Source organism: Neopelma chrysocephalum, unplaced genomic scaffold (genome assembly GCF_003984885.1).
Source record: "Neopelma chrysocephalum unplaced genomic scaffold, ASM398488v2 Primary Assembly neopelma1_145, whole genome shotgun sequence".
NCBI classification, from domain to species: domain Eukaryota; kingdom Metazoa; phylum Chordata; class Aves; order Passeriformes; family Pipridae; genus Neopelma; species Neopelma chrysocephalum.
In genome coordinates this window covers 101482-112182 of record NW_020897807.1, presented here as the reverse complement: position 1 = coordinate 112182, position 10701 = coordinate 101482, and the positions used below count along the sequence as shown (strand labels likewise).

At 51.3% G+C, this 10701-nt stretch overlaps 1 protein-coding gene across 1 annotated transcript in view; it reads left to right on the top strand.

The window, feature by feature from the left end:
• Positions 1 to 10701, top strand: part of LOC113975820 (SH3 and multiple ankyrin repeat domains protein 3-like) — a gene marked incomplete at its 3' end in the record, with an annotated part of 75489 nt that overhangs the window by 20622 nt on the left and 44166 nt on the right. Inside the window, exon 2 of the mRNA XM_027700295.1 lies at positions 10270 to 10473. Within this exon, the coding sequence (XP_027556096.1) occupies positions 10270 to 10473 (204 nt within the window). The remainder of the gene's footprint in view (positions 1 to 10269; positions 10474 to 10701) is intronic.

Sequence of the window (10701 nt, the reverse complement as noted above, 5' to 3'; positions counted from 1 at the left end):
GTGAGAGGTGGGATTTGCCAGAGAACTTGGGCTCCTGGAAGGGCTGTGGAAGGTGGATGTGGAGAGCGGGGAGAGCTGCAGCGCTCTGGGAACCAGGAGAGGAGCTGGGCAGGGGGAAGGATGGAGATGATGAGTTGTGGCCTTCAGGAGAGCGTGGTGGTGCTGAGGGGAGGAGGGAGAACTCTCCGAGGCTGTAACTTTGTAATTTGAGGAGGAACTTGGCCAGGAGGTGGATGTGGGGTCCAGCAGGTCCTGTTGCTCCTGAAGGGATCAGGACAAACACTGGAGGGGTGACAAGGGACACGCTGATGGTGATGCCTCCCAAGGGAACCTTCCACCCTAAATCTTTGGCTTAGGGGCTCCCCAGGCTGGAGAGTGTTATCTGACAATCTCCAGCTTCTTTCTTGTCTTGTGGTGGTGTATCTTGAATGTCTCTCAGCTCTTTGTGAGTGTTTTGGGGTGGGGAGAAGGGAAGCTGAGGGGAACCAGTGGCCTCTCAGCCTCACCTTTGTCCCTGGGAAGGCCATGGAGCAAATCCCCTTGGAATCCCTGGGCAGGCACATGGAGCTGTGCTGTCAGACAGGATAGGGGGGGACTGGGTTCCCTGAAAAGGCCTGGGGGATCTGGGAGCACCCCTGGGCCATGGGGGCTGAGCATCTCCTGGGGGTGATGGAGAAGGTGAAGGGGAGACCCTCCTGTGGCTGCCTGGTGAGGTGGGAGACAGGATGGAGCCTGGATCCTCTTGGAGGTGCCACGATGGGACAAGAGGCACAAGTTTGGGGACAGGGTTATCCCCCCTTCAGGGGACTGAATATCACAAGAATAAACCCCCAGTGGATAAGGATCAGTGGGAATGATGCCAATAAGGAGCATGAATGGGAGGAACCTGAACTCCTCTAAAGCCCGTGTGACTGAATGGGTCAACACCGGAAAGAGATTGGGGTGGTTCATGGAGAAATTTAATTCCTTATGGATCATAAGGATCATAAAGATCCATAAGGACCTAAACTTACATTCTGGCAGGAAAAGCCCTTCAGCAGAGAGGGGTTGGACACTGCCCAGGACCCTGAGAGGCTGAGGGGTCTCTGCTTGTGGGCAAATCCATCGTTTGCCCACCCCCAGCCCGGAGCCAGGCCGGGCTTTTCTCCCTGGTGTGAGCCCGTGGAGCTGCACAGGGAACACATTCCGGGGGGCTCAGGAAACACCAATTCCTTGTCCTGCTTTGACTCCCCCGGTTTCACTCAACCCCCTCCCCAGTGCTCTTCTCAGAGACCCTTTGGTGTGACGGAACAAAACCCGGGAGCTTCCGTAGGCAGGGAAAGGATCCAGCCCAAAATGAGGCCAGTTGTCAGCCCCAGAGGCAGAGTGTTAGGTTAATGTACGAGGGGAGAGGCTGGAGCTTTGAAAGCTTTGAAGGGAAGAGCAGGAGTGGAGCGTAGAGCCAGGAGTTATTGCTGCAATTAGAGGCGGATCCGGGGCCGGGCTGCTCCGGAGGGGCTCGGAGGGGCTGATTTGTGGTTACGACTATGCAAGTGCAGGTACCTGGGAGACCAATTTGGAGTCGATTTGGAGCAGATCAGTGGCAGTGTGGCTAATGAAGATGTCCTATCTGTCACCTTGTCTCGTGGTGTTTGCATCAGTTCCCAAGGAGACAACACCTGGCTGTCGTTTCCTTGGGTTTGTCTTGTTCCCACCTCATCCTTTCCCAGCCTGGAGAGCCTTGGCTGTTCAGCTGAGCCTCACACAGATGCCACATGGATGTGGATTTTTTATTTTCCTCCCTTATCTGCGCTTTTTTTTCCATGTCTGGTGTGGCCTTTTGGGAAAGGGGAGCTGGGAATGCAGGCGGCTCGAAGCTGTCGGTGATGGGTCGAGCCAGAGAGGGGGTTCAGGGGATCAAACATCACAAATATAAACCCCAAAGTGGGGTTTGGGGGACTAAATCTCACTAATATAAACCCCAGAGAGGGGTTTATATTTATTTATATTTATTTATATCTATTTATTTATATTTATTTATATTTATTTATATTTATTTATATCTATTTATATCTATTTATTTATATTTATTTATATTTATTTATATTCAGGGGACCAAATGTCACAAATATAAACCCTAGAGAGGGGGTTCAGGGGATCAAATGGCACAAATATAAACCCCAGTGGGGTTTGGGGGACTAAATCTCACTAATATAAACCCCAGAGAGGGGTTTATATTTATTTATATTTATTTATATTCAGGGGACCAAATGTCACAAATATAAACCCCGAAGTGGGGTTTGGGAGACCAAGTATCACAAATATAACCCTCAGTGAGATTTGGGGGACTAAATGTCACAAATGTAAACCCCAGAGAAGGGGGTTCAGGGGACCAAATATCACAAATATAAACCCCAAAATGGGGTTTGGAGGACCAAATATCACAAATATAAACCTCAAAGTAGGGTTTGAGGGACTGAATGTCACAAATTTAACCCCAGTGGGGCTTGGGGGACTGAATATCACAGCAATAAACCCCCAGTGGATGAGGATCATTGTGGATGATGCCAATAAAAAGCATTAAAGGGGGAAACCTGAACTCCTTTATCCCTGAGCAACAGGGCAAACTGAATGTGCCAACTGAAAAGGGACTTGGGGTTTCATGGAGAAATTTAATTCCTGATGGATCATGAGGATCATAAAGATCCACAAGGACCTAAACTTCCATTAACCCCCGAGTTCTTTCATTGGCAGCCAAGATCTTGCTGATTGATCCATGAAATCTTTCAGGATCAGGTGGCTGGGATGTGTTAGAAATGGCTGGTTTGCAGCAGGCTGAGCACAAAAGCTGCAGGAGGAGGAGTAAATACGTGACCTGTGGTGACAATTGTTTTCATATAATTATAAAGCAGGAGTGGGGTTATGAATAAAGGGGGGGGTGTGTGTGTAGGGGCCATAAATAAGAGCCCAAAAAAGCCCCACTGGGCCACACAAGTGGTTTGTGGTCTGGCTGGCTCAGTGTCCACCTCTGGCAGTGGCCAAAGGATGTGTTTTTTCAGGGAATGCCACTTCCTGCAGTCCCTCCCCTGCCTCCACAGCTGCTGGCTTTGGGGTTGGTAGGAGCTGCATCCCCACCTTCTCTTTTTTTTTATTTTTCATATTTTTTCATAGGACAAATTCAACCTGGGCCCATCCAAATAAATTATATTTTAATTAATTCACGTGCAGGGTTTTGCAGGTAACTGTTTAACAAGTGACAGGACAAGGGAGGATGGTTTTATGCTAAAAGAGAGTAGGTTTAGATTGGATATGAGGAAGAAATTCTTTGCTGGGAGGGTGGGGAGGCCCTGGACCAGGTTGCCCAGAGAAGCTGTGGCTGCCCCTGGATCCCTGGAAGTGTCCAAGGCCAGGCTGGAGCAACCTGGAGCAGTGGAAGGTGTCCCTGGCGTTGGAACTGGATGGGCTTTGAGGTTCTTTCCCACCCAAACCATTCCATGGTTCTAACTAAGGAATAATGCCAGATTTGGAAAGCAGGGAGCTGTGTCCTCAAAGGAGTGGGATCTGCCTGTCAGAAAGGAATGGAGTGGTCAAAACAAACCCAATTCCAAGTGCCACATGCATTAGTGGGAAGCACTAATGGGATGCCTGGAGGTGGAGACAAGGGAATAACGAGCCGAGGTGAGGACAATATTTTATAGCTGTGTATGACAGCTGGGAGACAGATGCTGGAATCTTGCCTCTGGCTCTGGTTCTGCACTTTAAAAAGTGGCTTTGAAACTCGAGAGGGTGTTGGAAAGAGCAGCAGAAATGATTTGAGGTCTGGAGAAAAGGCAACACGTCGAGTGATGAGCCCCTTCTGCTCACCCTGAGTGAGACTGAGAGGTGACAGTGGGAAATGGGAATTTGAGTTCAGCAAGAAACTGAGTGTTAAAGAGCTGTTCATTGTTCCAGAGAGAGATACAACGAGAAATAACAACTGTGCTGGGAGTTCAAACAAGGGAAATCAAACAGGAGCTAAGACACACCTTTTCCTTTCACTGAGGGTGAGTGTTTCTTATTAATTTATCCAAGACACGAGTGTGGTTTCCATCCTGTGATGCTCTTAGGCTCAAGTGGGATGTTTTCAGGAAACCATTAGGCAAATTCAAGGAATTTAGTTCCTTGTGGAAGTTTTGTGGGTCAGTGATGATGCTCAGACGAGATGGTCTCACGGGCCCCCTTGGCTTTGAATTTGCTGAACCAGTGCTTTTCACTTGTTTCTTCCTCTCTATGTTACAACTTGATTTTATTTCATAAAATCATAGAATTGCAGAGCCATTAAGGTTGGAAAAGCCCTGCAAGATCATCCAGTTCAACCTTTGAGCAAGCACCTACCTGCCCATAAACCAAATTGCCACATCCGCTCCTTTTTTGAACACTTGCAGGGGTGGTGACTCCACCATTTCCCTGGGGAGGCTGTTCCAATGCTTAACTGCTCCTTCAGTGAGGAAATTTTTCCTAAAATCCAACCTGAACACCTCCCCTGGCACAACTTGAGGCCGTTTCCTCTTGCTCCTTTCCATGGGGAAGTTCTGTATCTCTGTTGGTGTTTGTTGGGGCATTTGTATCCAATTATTATGTCTCAGTCCTGATGCTGCCTCAACAGGAGGTCTTATTCCCTCTTAATCCAGAAGAATCTTTGCTCCACACGCCTCTTTTCAGCCCTAAATAGAGCTGAAGCTTCCCAGTCTTCATTTTCCAGCTGATCCCAAGGTGACTTGTGGGGTTGCAATGAAACAGGAATCGTGCCCAGGTCTCTGTGGGGAACCAGCGTCTCTCTAACCTCGGGTTCTCGGTGGGGTCAGCTTGATTTACAGGTCCAGCTCTTCTACATTTCCCTCTGGGCTGCTTTTCCTGGAGGAAGAGTTCAGGAATTGGCTGGAAGCAGCTGGTGATGCTGCTCTCCAGCAGCTCTTCCCGTGCAGGTGGTGAAGCTGCTGTAGCTCCGTGTCAGGGGCAGCTTTTGCCTGAACCAGTCACTCGGAGTTAATCAGGAGCAGAATCTCTTTAAACATTCATTTTTAAGCTGCGTTTTTATCAGAGGCAGCTGCTCCTCTGGAAGCTCTGGGACTGCAGGATGGGGCCGCCTGTCAGAGCTGCTGAAGGGTTTGTAACACAGCAGCTCTTGGGGGCTTCTTAATTTTTAAACAGGAGCGACTGGATGGTTTCCTGTCTCGGTGGCTTCTGGGGGATGACACAAAATCCAGCCTCAGGCTCACAGAGAGCAGAGCCCTTTCACTGGAAAACCCAAGGAGCCCAAATCCTTTGTTGTCTGACACATCCCCCTGCACCAGGAGCTTCCTGCTGGGAGCTGAGACCCTCCCTCCTGCCCTTTATCTGGTTTCCTTTTGGTGGAGGCAGCTTCTCCCTGGCGTTCAGCACGGCGGATGCAGGGCCAGAGCTTTCCTCAGGAGGTGATCTAAGCCCAGAAATTCCTGTTGTCTTGCCAGCACACACAGCTTGCTCTCTCCAGGCTGGTCCCAGTTTGCCTTTGGCCAGGACTTAGTGGGCAGATTCCTCCTCTCTCCTCCACTGACCTGTGGAGTGGTGGTTGCTCTTCCCTGGTCTTTTCAGAGCCCGACTCCTTCCCTGGACCATGGGAATGGGGGGAAAGAGCTGCCATGGTGATGTTCAACCTGTCCCACAGCCCCTGGCTGGGTTGGGAGTGGGTTTCAGAGGTTGCTGGTGGGAGCCATTCCCAGTCAGGACTCTCCTGTGGCTCTCATCCCTTCTCCTGCCAGCCCATGAGTGAGGCCAGGAGGATCCTGTGGGATTTCACACCCTTGGGGGGGACCAGAGAATCCGCTCCAGGTCTCAGGAAGAGCTTGTGGCTCAAACTGCTGCTTAAGGGGGTGGGTTTTGAACGAGTTATTAGGAAAAAAAAAAGCAGGAATCCAAACACAATCTCTTAAGGAAAGGTGGAATTGTTCCCTGGGCCTGTTTGCTTTGGGCACAGTGTTTCTGTAGCTCTGTCCCAGTGCTGGTATCCCGGGATCTGTGCCTGGCTCTGTGCTGTGAGGGTTCCCTGGGGGCAGACACAGTGCCTTTGTCCCGTGCAGGCCACCCTGTGCCTCTGTCACCTTTGCCTCCTTCCCCTTTACCTTTTTCCTGTTGCTGTTGTTTTCCTGAAGGACGGGGCCGCCAGCCCCGCACGTGATGAGGAGGATCTGGATGTGCTGCCAGATCAGGGGTGTCAGAGCAGCCCTTCCCACACCTACCCCACGTCACTGTGCTGGTGAACCCCTCGTGCCAGGAAACCTGGTTGGCCTTCACCTTTGTTTGCTGCCTTCTGCCTTGGTTCCCCAAGGGAGGATTTGCCTCTGGAATTTCAATCCGTGGCAGCAAGGGGTGGTGCCGAAAGCGTTTTGGGAATGTGTGTGAGCTGGAAGGCCTTGCTCTGGGACTTGGGGGTTCCTTCCAGGCTCTCCTTGGAGGTGTGAGGGTCTGCAGGGCACAGCTGGCGCTGGGCACGGGCCACTGGCGTGGATGGGGGAGCGTTAATTCCTTCTCTCCTTTGTGTTGGCATCTGCTGCGAGGAGCCCATCCTGCAGCTGATCCTCACGGGAGGAGCTCCAGGACTCCCCCATGGATGAGTCCTGCCTCAGTTGCCTCACCCACTTTCCATCAGGCCCCCCCTCCCTCTCCCTTGGCGTGTTTTGATGGGGGGTTTGCAGGATTATTCACTTTTCTGTTCCCGTTTGGAGGCGACTCCCGTTTCTGAAGGAAACCTCCCTTTTGATGGATTCCTCTGCTCCATCTCTGTGCAGGGGCCTCTTGGAGGCTGGTTTTTCATTTCTGCCATGCATTTACCCCGAGTTTCTAACATGATCTTATGAAATGCACTCACTCCCTGCTGCCTGCAGCACGTTACCTTTTCAGCTGCTGCTGCTTTTTAATTTCCTTTCAGCCCTTTCTCGTCCGCGTGCTCGTCGATGAAGAATTTGGGGCTTTTTTTGGCTCTTAAGGGATTGCTGAATGTAAGTTCTTTATTGTTATTATTGCAGTTGAATAGATTGAGCATTGAATAGATCTTGTCTGTCATCCTGTGCATTGCTGAGGGTTGAATCCGAAGCTCTGAGCTCTTTCTTCCTTGGAGAAGGAGTCATCCGTGCTGCCGAGGAGCTGCACTCCTTCCTTTCAGGAGTTGTTCCTGAGGCTTTGATTATTGTGATCAGAGCTTGTAATTGTGTGGAAGAAACGATCCCTTGTCACTGCAAACCAGAGTGAGCAACTTGTTCTTCTGAAAGCTGCTCCCACCTTGCCCTTCTCCGAGCCCTGGGTGCCTCCTCAGGATCCCTCACGGATCATGGGATGGTTGGGGTTGGATGGACCTTAAAAACCATCTTGTGCCACCCCCTGCCATGGGCAGGGACACCTTCCACTAGCCCAGGTTGCTCCAACCTGGCCTTGGACACTTCCAGGGATCCAGGGGCAGCCACAGCTTCTCTGGGCAAACTGTGCCAGGGCCTCCCACCCTCCCAGGGAAGAATTTCTTCCTGATATCTAATCTAAACTTTCAGTTTGGAGCCATTCCCTGTGTCCTGTCCCTCTAGGCTTTTGTAAATGGTCTCTCTCCATCTTTCTTGTAGCTCCTTCAGGCACTGCAAGGCCACAATTAGGTCACCCCAAAACTTCTCCAGGCTGAACAATCCCAGCTCTCCCAGCAGAGCTGCTCCATCCCTCTGATCCTCTTGGTGCCTCCTCTGGACTCTCTCCAGCAGCTCCCTGTCCCTCCTGTGCTGTTCCCCAGGGCTGGAGGCAGCTCTGCAGTGGGGAGGGTCTCACCTGAGCGGGGCAGAGGGGGGAGAACCCCCTTCCCTTGACCCCCTTTTGACGCAGCCCAAGTTTAGTTGCAGGATTTCTGTGTTTGGCGTTTGGAGAAGCTGAGCCACAGGAGCCATTCCAGCCCAAATGTTGTGCCCAAAAAGGGCTTTGCAGAGCTGTGACCTCTCAGCTGAAGTCAACATTTTCTTCCTGCTGCTTTCAGAGGCAGAAGGAGCCTCTCTGCGGGGTGCAAGTTGTTTTCTCTCTTAAATATGGAATGTTAACACTCCCCAGAGTGTGACTCTGCAGTACAAAGTTGAGTCTAAAATTCAGTGGGTTTTAGGCCTGGAGCTTCCTTCCTTCAGCCAGTGCTTGTCCCTGCCAGGGCTGCTTTTCCCACCAGCCATGTATTTTTGTACTCAACAACGCAATGTGACAGTGAGGGAGAGTCCTAGAGGCTAAATAAGCAAGCAGGAAGGTACAGACACCGCTTATTTTTTATTTATGGGTCCCTGAAAGCGTGATGCATATTCTGCTTCTCTTGGAGGACTGAAGGAGGGCAGAGCTGGTGTTTCTCAGAGGTTTTTTAACTCCTGGTTTCTCGCCCTGGCTGCCTGTCCCTCGGATCCTGCCCAGGACAGGCCCCAGCTGGTGAGAATTCCAGCTCTCCCGACACATGGTCAGCGATGGAACAGATAACACTGACCTCTGTTTGCAGGACAAGTGCTGCCAAGTGCAAATTATCCAGGCTGGATTGAAATGAGCTGTAACATCAGCTCCGTGGCTTTGTGCCTCTCCTGGGCGGGTGGCACCGTGTGGGGTGACATGGGGACCCTCTTCACTGGGCAGAGCTGTTTGATTTGCTCCAAACATTCATTTCTCAGGGGATGAGGGACCAGAACGGGCCCTGGGGTTGAATTAACTCGGCAGTGGGTGGGTAAAGATGGGTTCAACCAGTTCAACCTTTGACCAAGCACCTACCTGCCCATAAACCGTATTGCAAATTGCCACATCCGCTCCTTTTTTGAACACTTCCAGAGGTGGTGACTCCACCATTTCCCTGGGGAGGCTGTTCCAATGCTTAACTGCTCCTTCAGTGAGGAAATTTTTCCTAAAATCCAACCTGGACCTCCCCTGGCACAACCTGAGGCCGTTTCCTCTTGCTCCTTTCCATGGGGAAGTTCTGTATCTCTGTTGGGTAAAGTGGGTGGGTAAAGTGGGCAGATGGGGTGGGTAAAGATGTTTGGTGGGTGCTGCTGCCGCCCGGGTGAGTGTCCTCCTGCTCCAGTGGGATTTGTGGCTGGAGCTCTGGTGCCGTGGGTCCGTGGCAGCTGCTGGAAGTGCTGCTGGGCACGTGGAGAAGGTGGGATGGGATCCATCTGTGTGTCAGTCCATTGTCTGTGTTCAGGCCTCGGCTGCTCAGCACCTTCCTGGGCAAGGTGTGTGGATCCGTGTGCCTCCGGTGAGCCAGGGGAAGGACAAGGGTGGGAAGAAGTGTGGAGGCAGAAGAGTCACATCATCCGTGTGATGAGCAGAGCAGGGCTCAGCCTGGCAATCCCACAGCTGCTGAGGAGCACAGCAGGGCAGGGGGGTCATGGTTGGCTTTGCCTTCCAGAAATCGGGAGCATCAAACTGGGCTGACAGGCTTTGAGATGAACCCCTCAACCAACACTGAACTGTCTCCTTAAGGGTGGAGAAGTGAACCAGGAGGGAAACAAAGTGATGGGAACAAGGGAAGGCAAAATGCAAACCCAGGGACTGGGAGGGGACGCAGTGGCTGCTGTCAGGGACAGGCTGTTGCTGGCTCGACATCCTCTTGCCCTCTTGCTCTTCACCCTCGAGAGCAGATGCTCCCAACAGCAGCATCTGCCACCCCGGAGGGGACACGGGCACCAGCCTGGCCCTGCAGCCAGGTGGGAGAGCAGCAGGAGGAAACACAGCCTGAGGGGGGTAGGATAGAAATGTTGGGTGACTTGGGTCCTGATGAGGGAGAGAAGTGGCTGATGGTGCCAGGAGAACCCACTGTGGTCATGGGGTGAGGTAGGAAGTGTGACTTTGCACAAGGGAAGCAGAGGGTCCTTCTCTCTTCCTCCCACTGGGAGACCTTCCTGGTGCCTCCAGGTCCTGACAGAGGTCACGGTGCTCCGTCACCACCTCTGGAATGGTGGAGAAATCAGCAGAAAAACCGACAGAGAAATCTTTTCACCCTGTTGGAGATTTTTAAATGAACTTTTGCTGCTATTTATTATTAGGCCATAAAAAAATTCCTGGACGCTTCTCATATTTCATGGGTCTGAATCTGCCTGAACCACACAAAGTGTGTTAAGGGACATCTACCAAGTCTCACCCTTCTCTAACTCCATTTTCCCCCTTCCCATAAGGCCCTGACAGGGAGCAGACCGCGGCATTCCCGTTTTACCCTTCTCCCTGCTCCGGCCGGGGCCGTTCCCGGGTTGCAGGACTGACTCTCCCCCGTGTCTCCCACAGAAGTGTCTCCGGCTGAATCCCGACGTTCCCGTGTGGGTGTCCAAGCAGCGCATCCTGTGCACCCTGAACCACAGCCTGAAGGATGTGCTCAACTACGGGCTCTTCCAGCCGGCCTTCAACGGCAGGGCCGGCAAGTTCCTGGACGAGGAGCGGCTGCTGCGGGAGTACCCCCTGAACCCCGACACGCCCGTGCCCTACCTGGAGGTAACCCCCTGCTTCAGCACATTGCACTCCACTTCTGGTTTGGTTTGCTCTTATTTTATTTGTTTTCTCTTGTTTTGTTTTATTTTGTGTATTTTATTTTTTTTCTTATTTTATCTTATTTTATTTTCTTATTTTCTTACATTCTTATTTTATTTTCTTATTTTCTTATTTTATTTTCTTATTTTATTTTCATGTTTTCTTATTTTATTTTATTATTTTATTATTTTG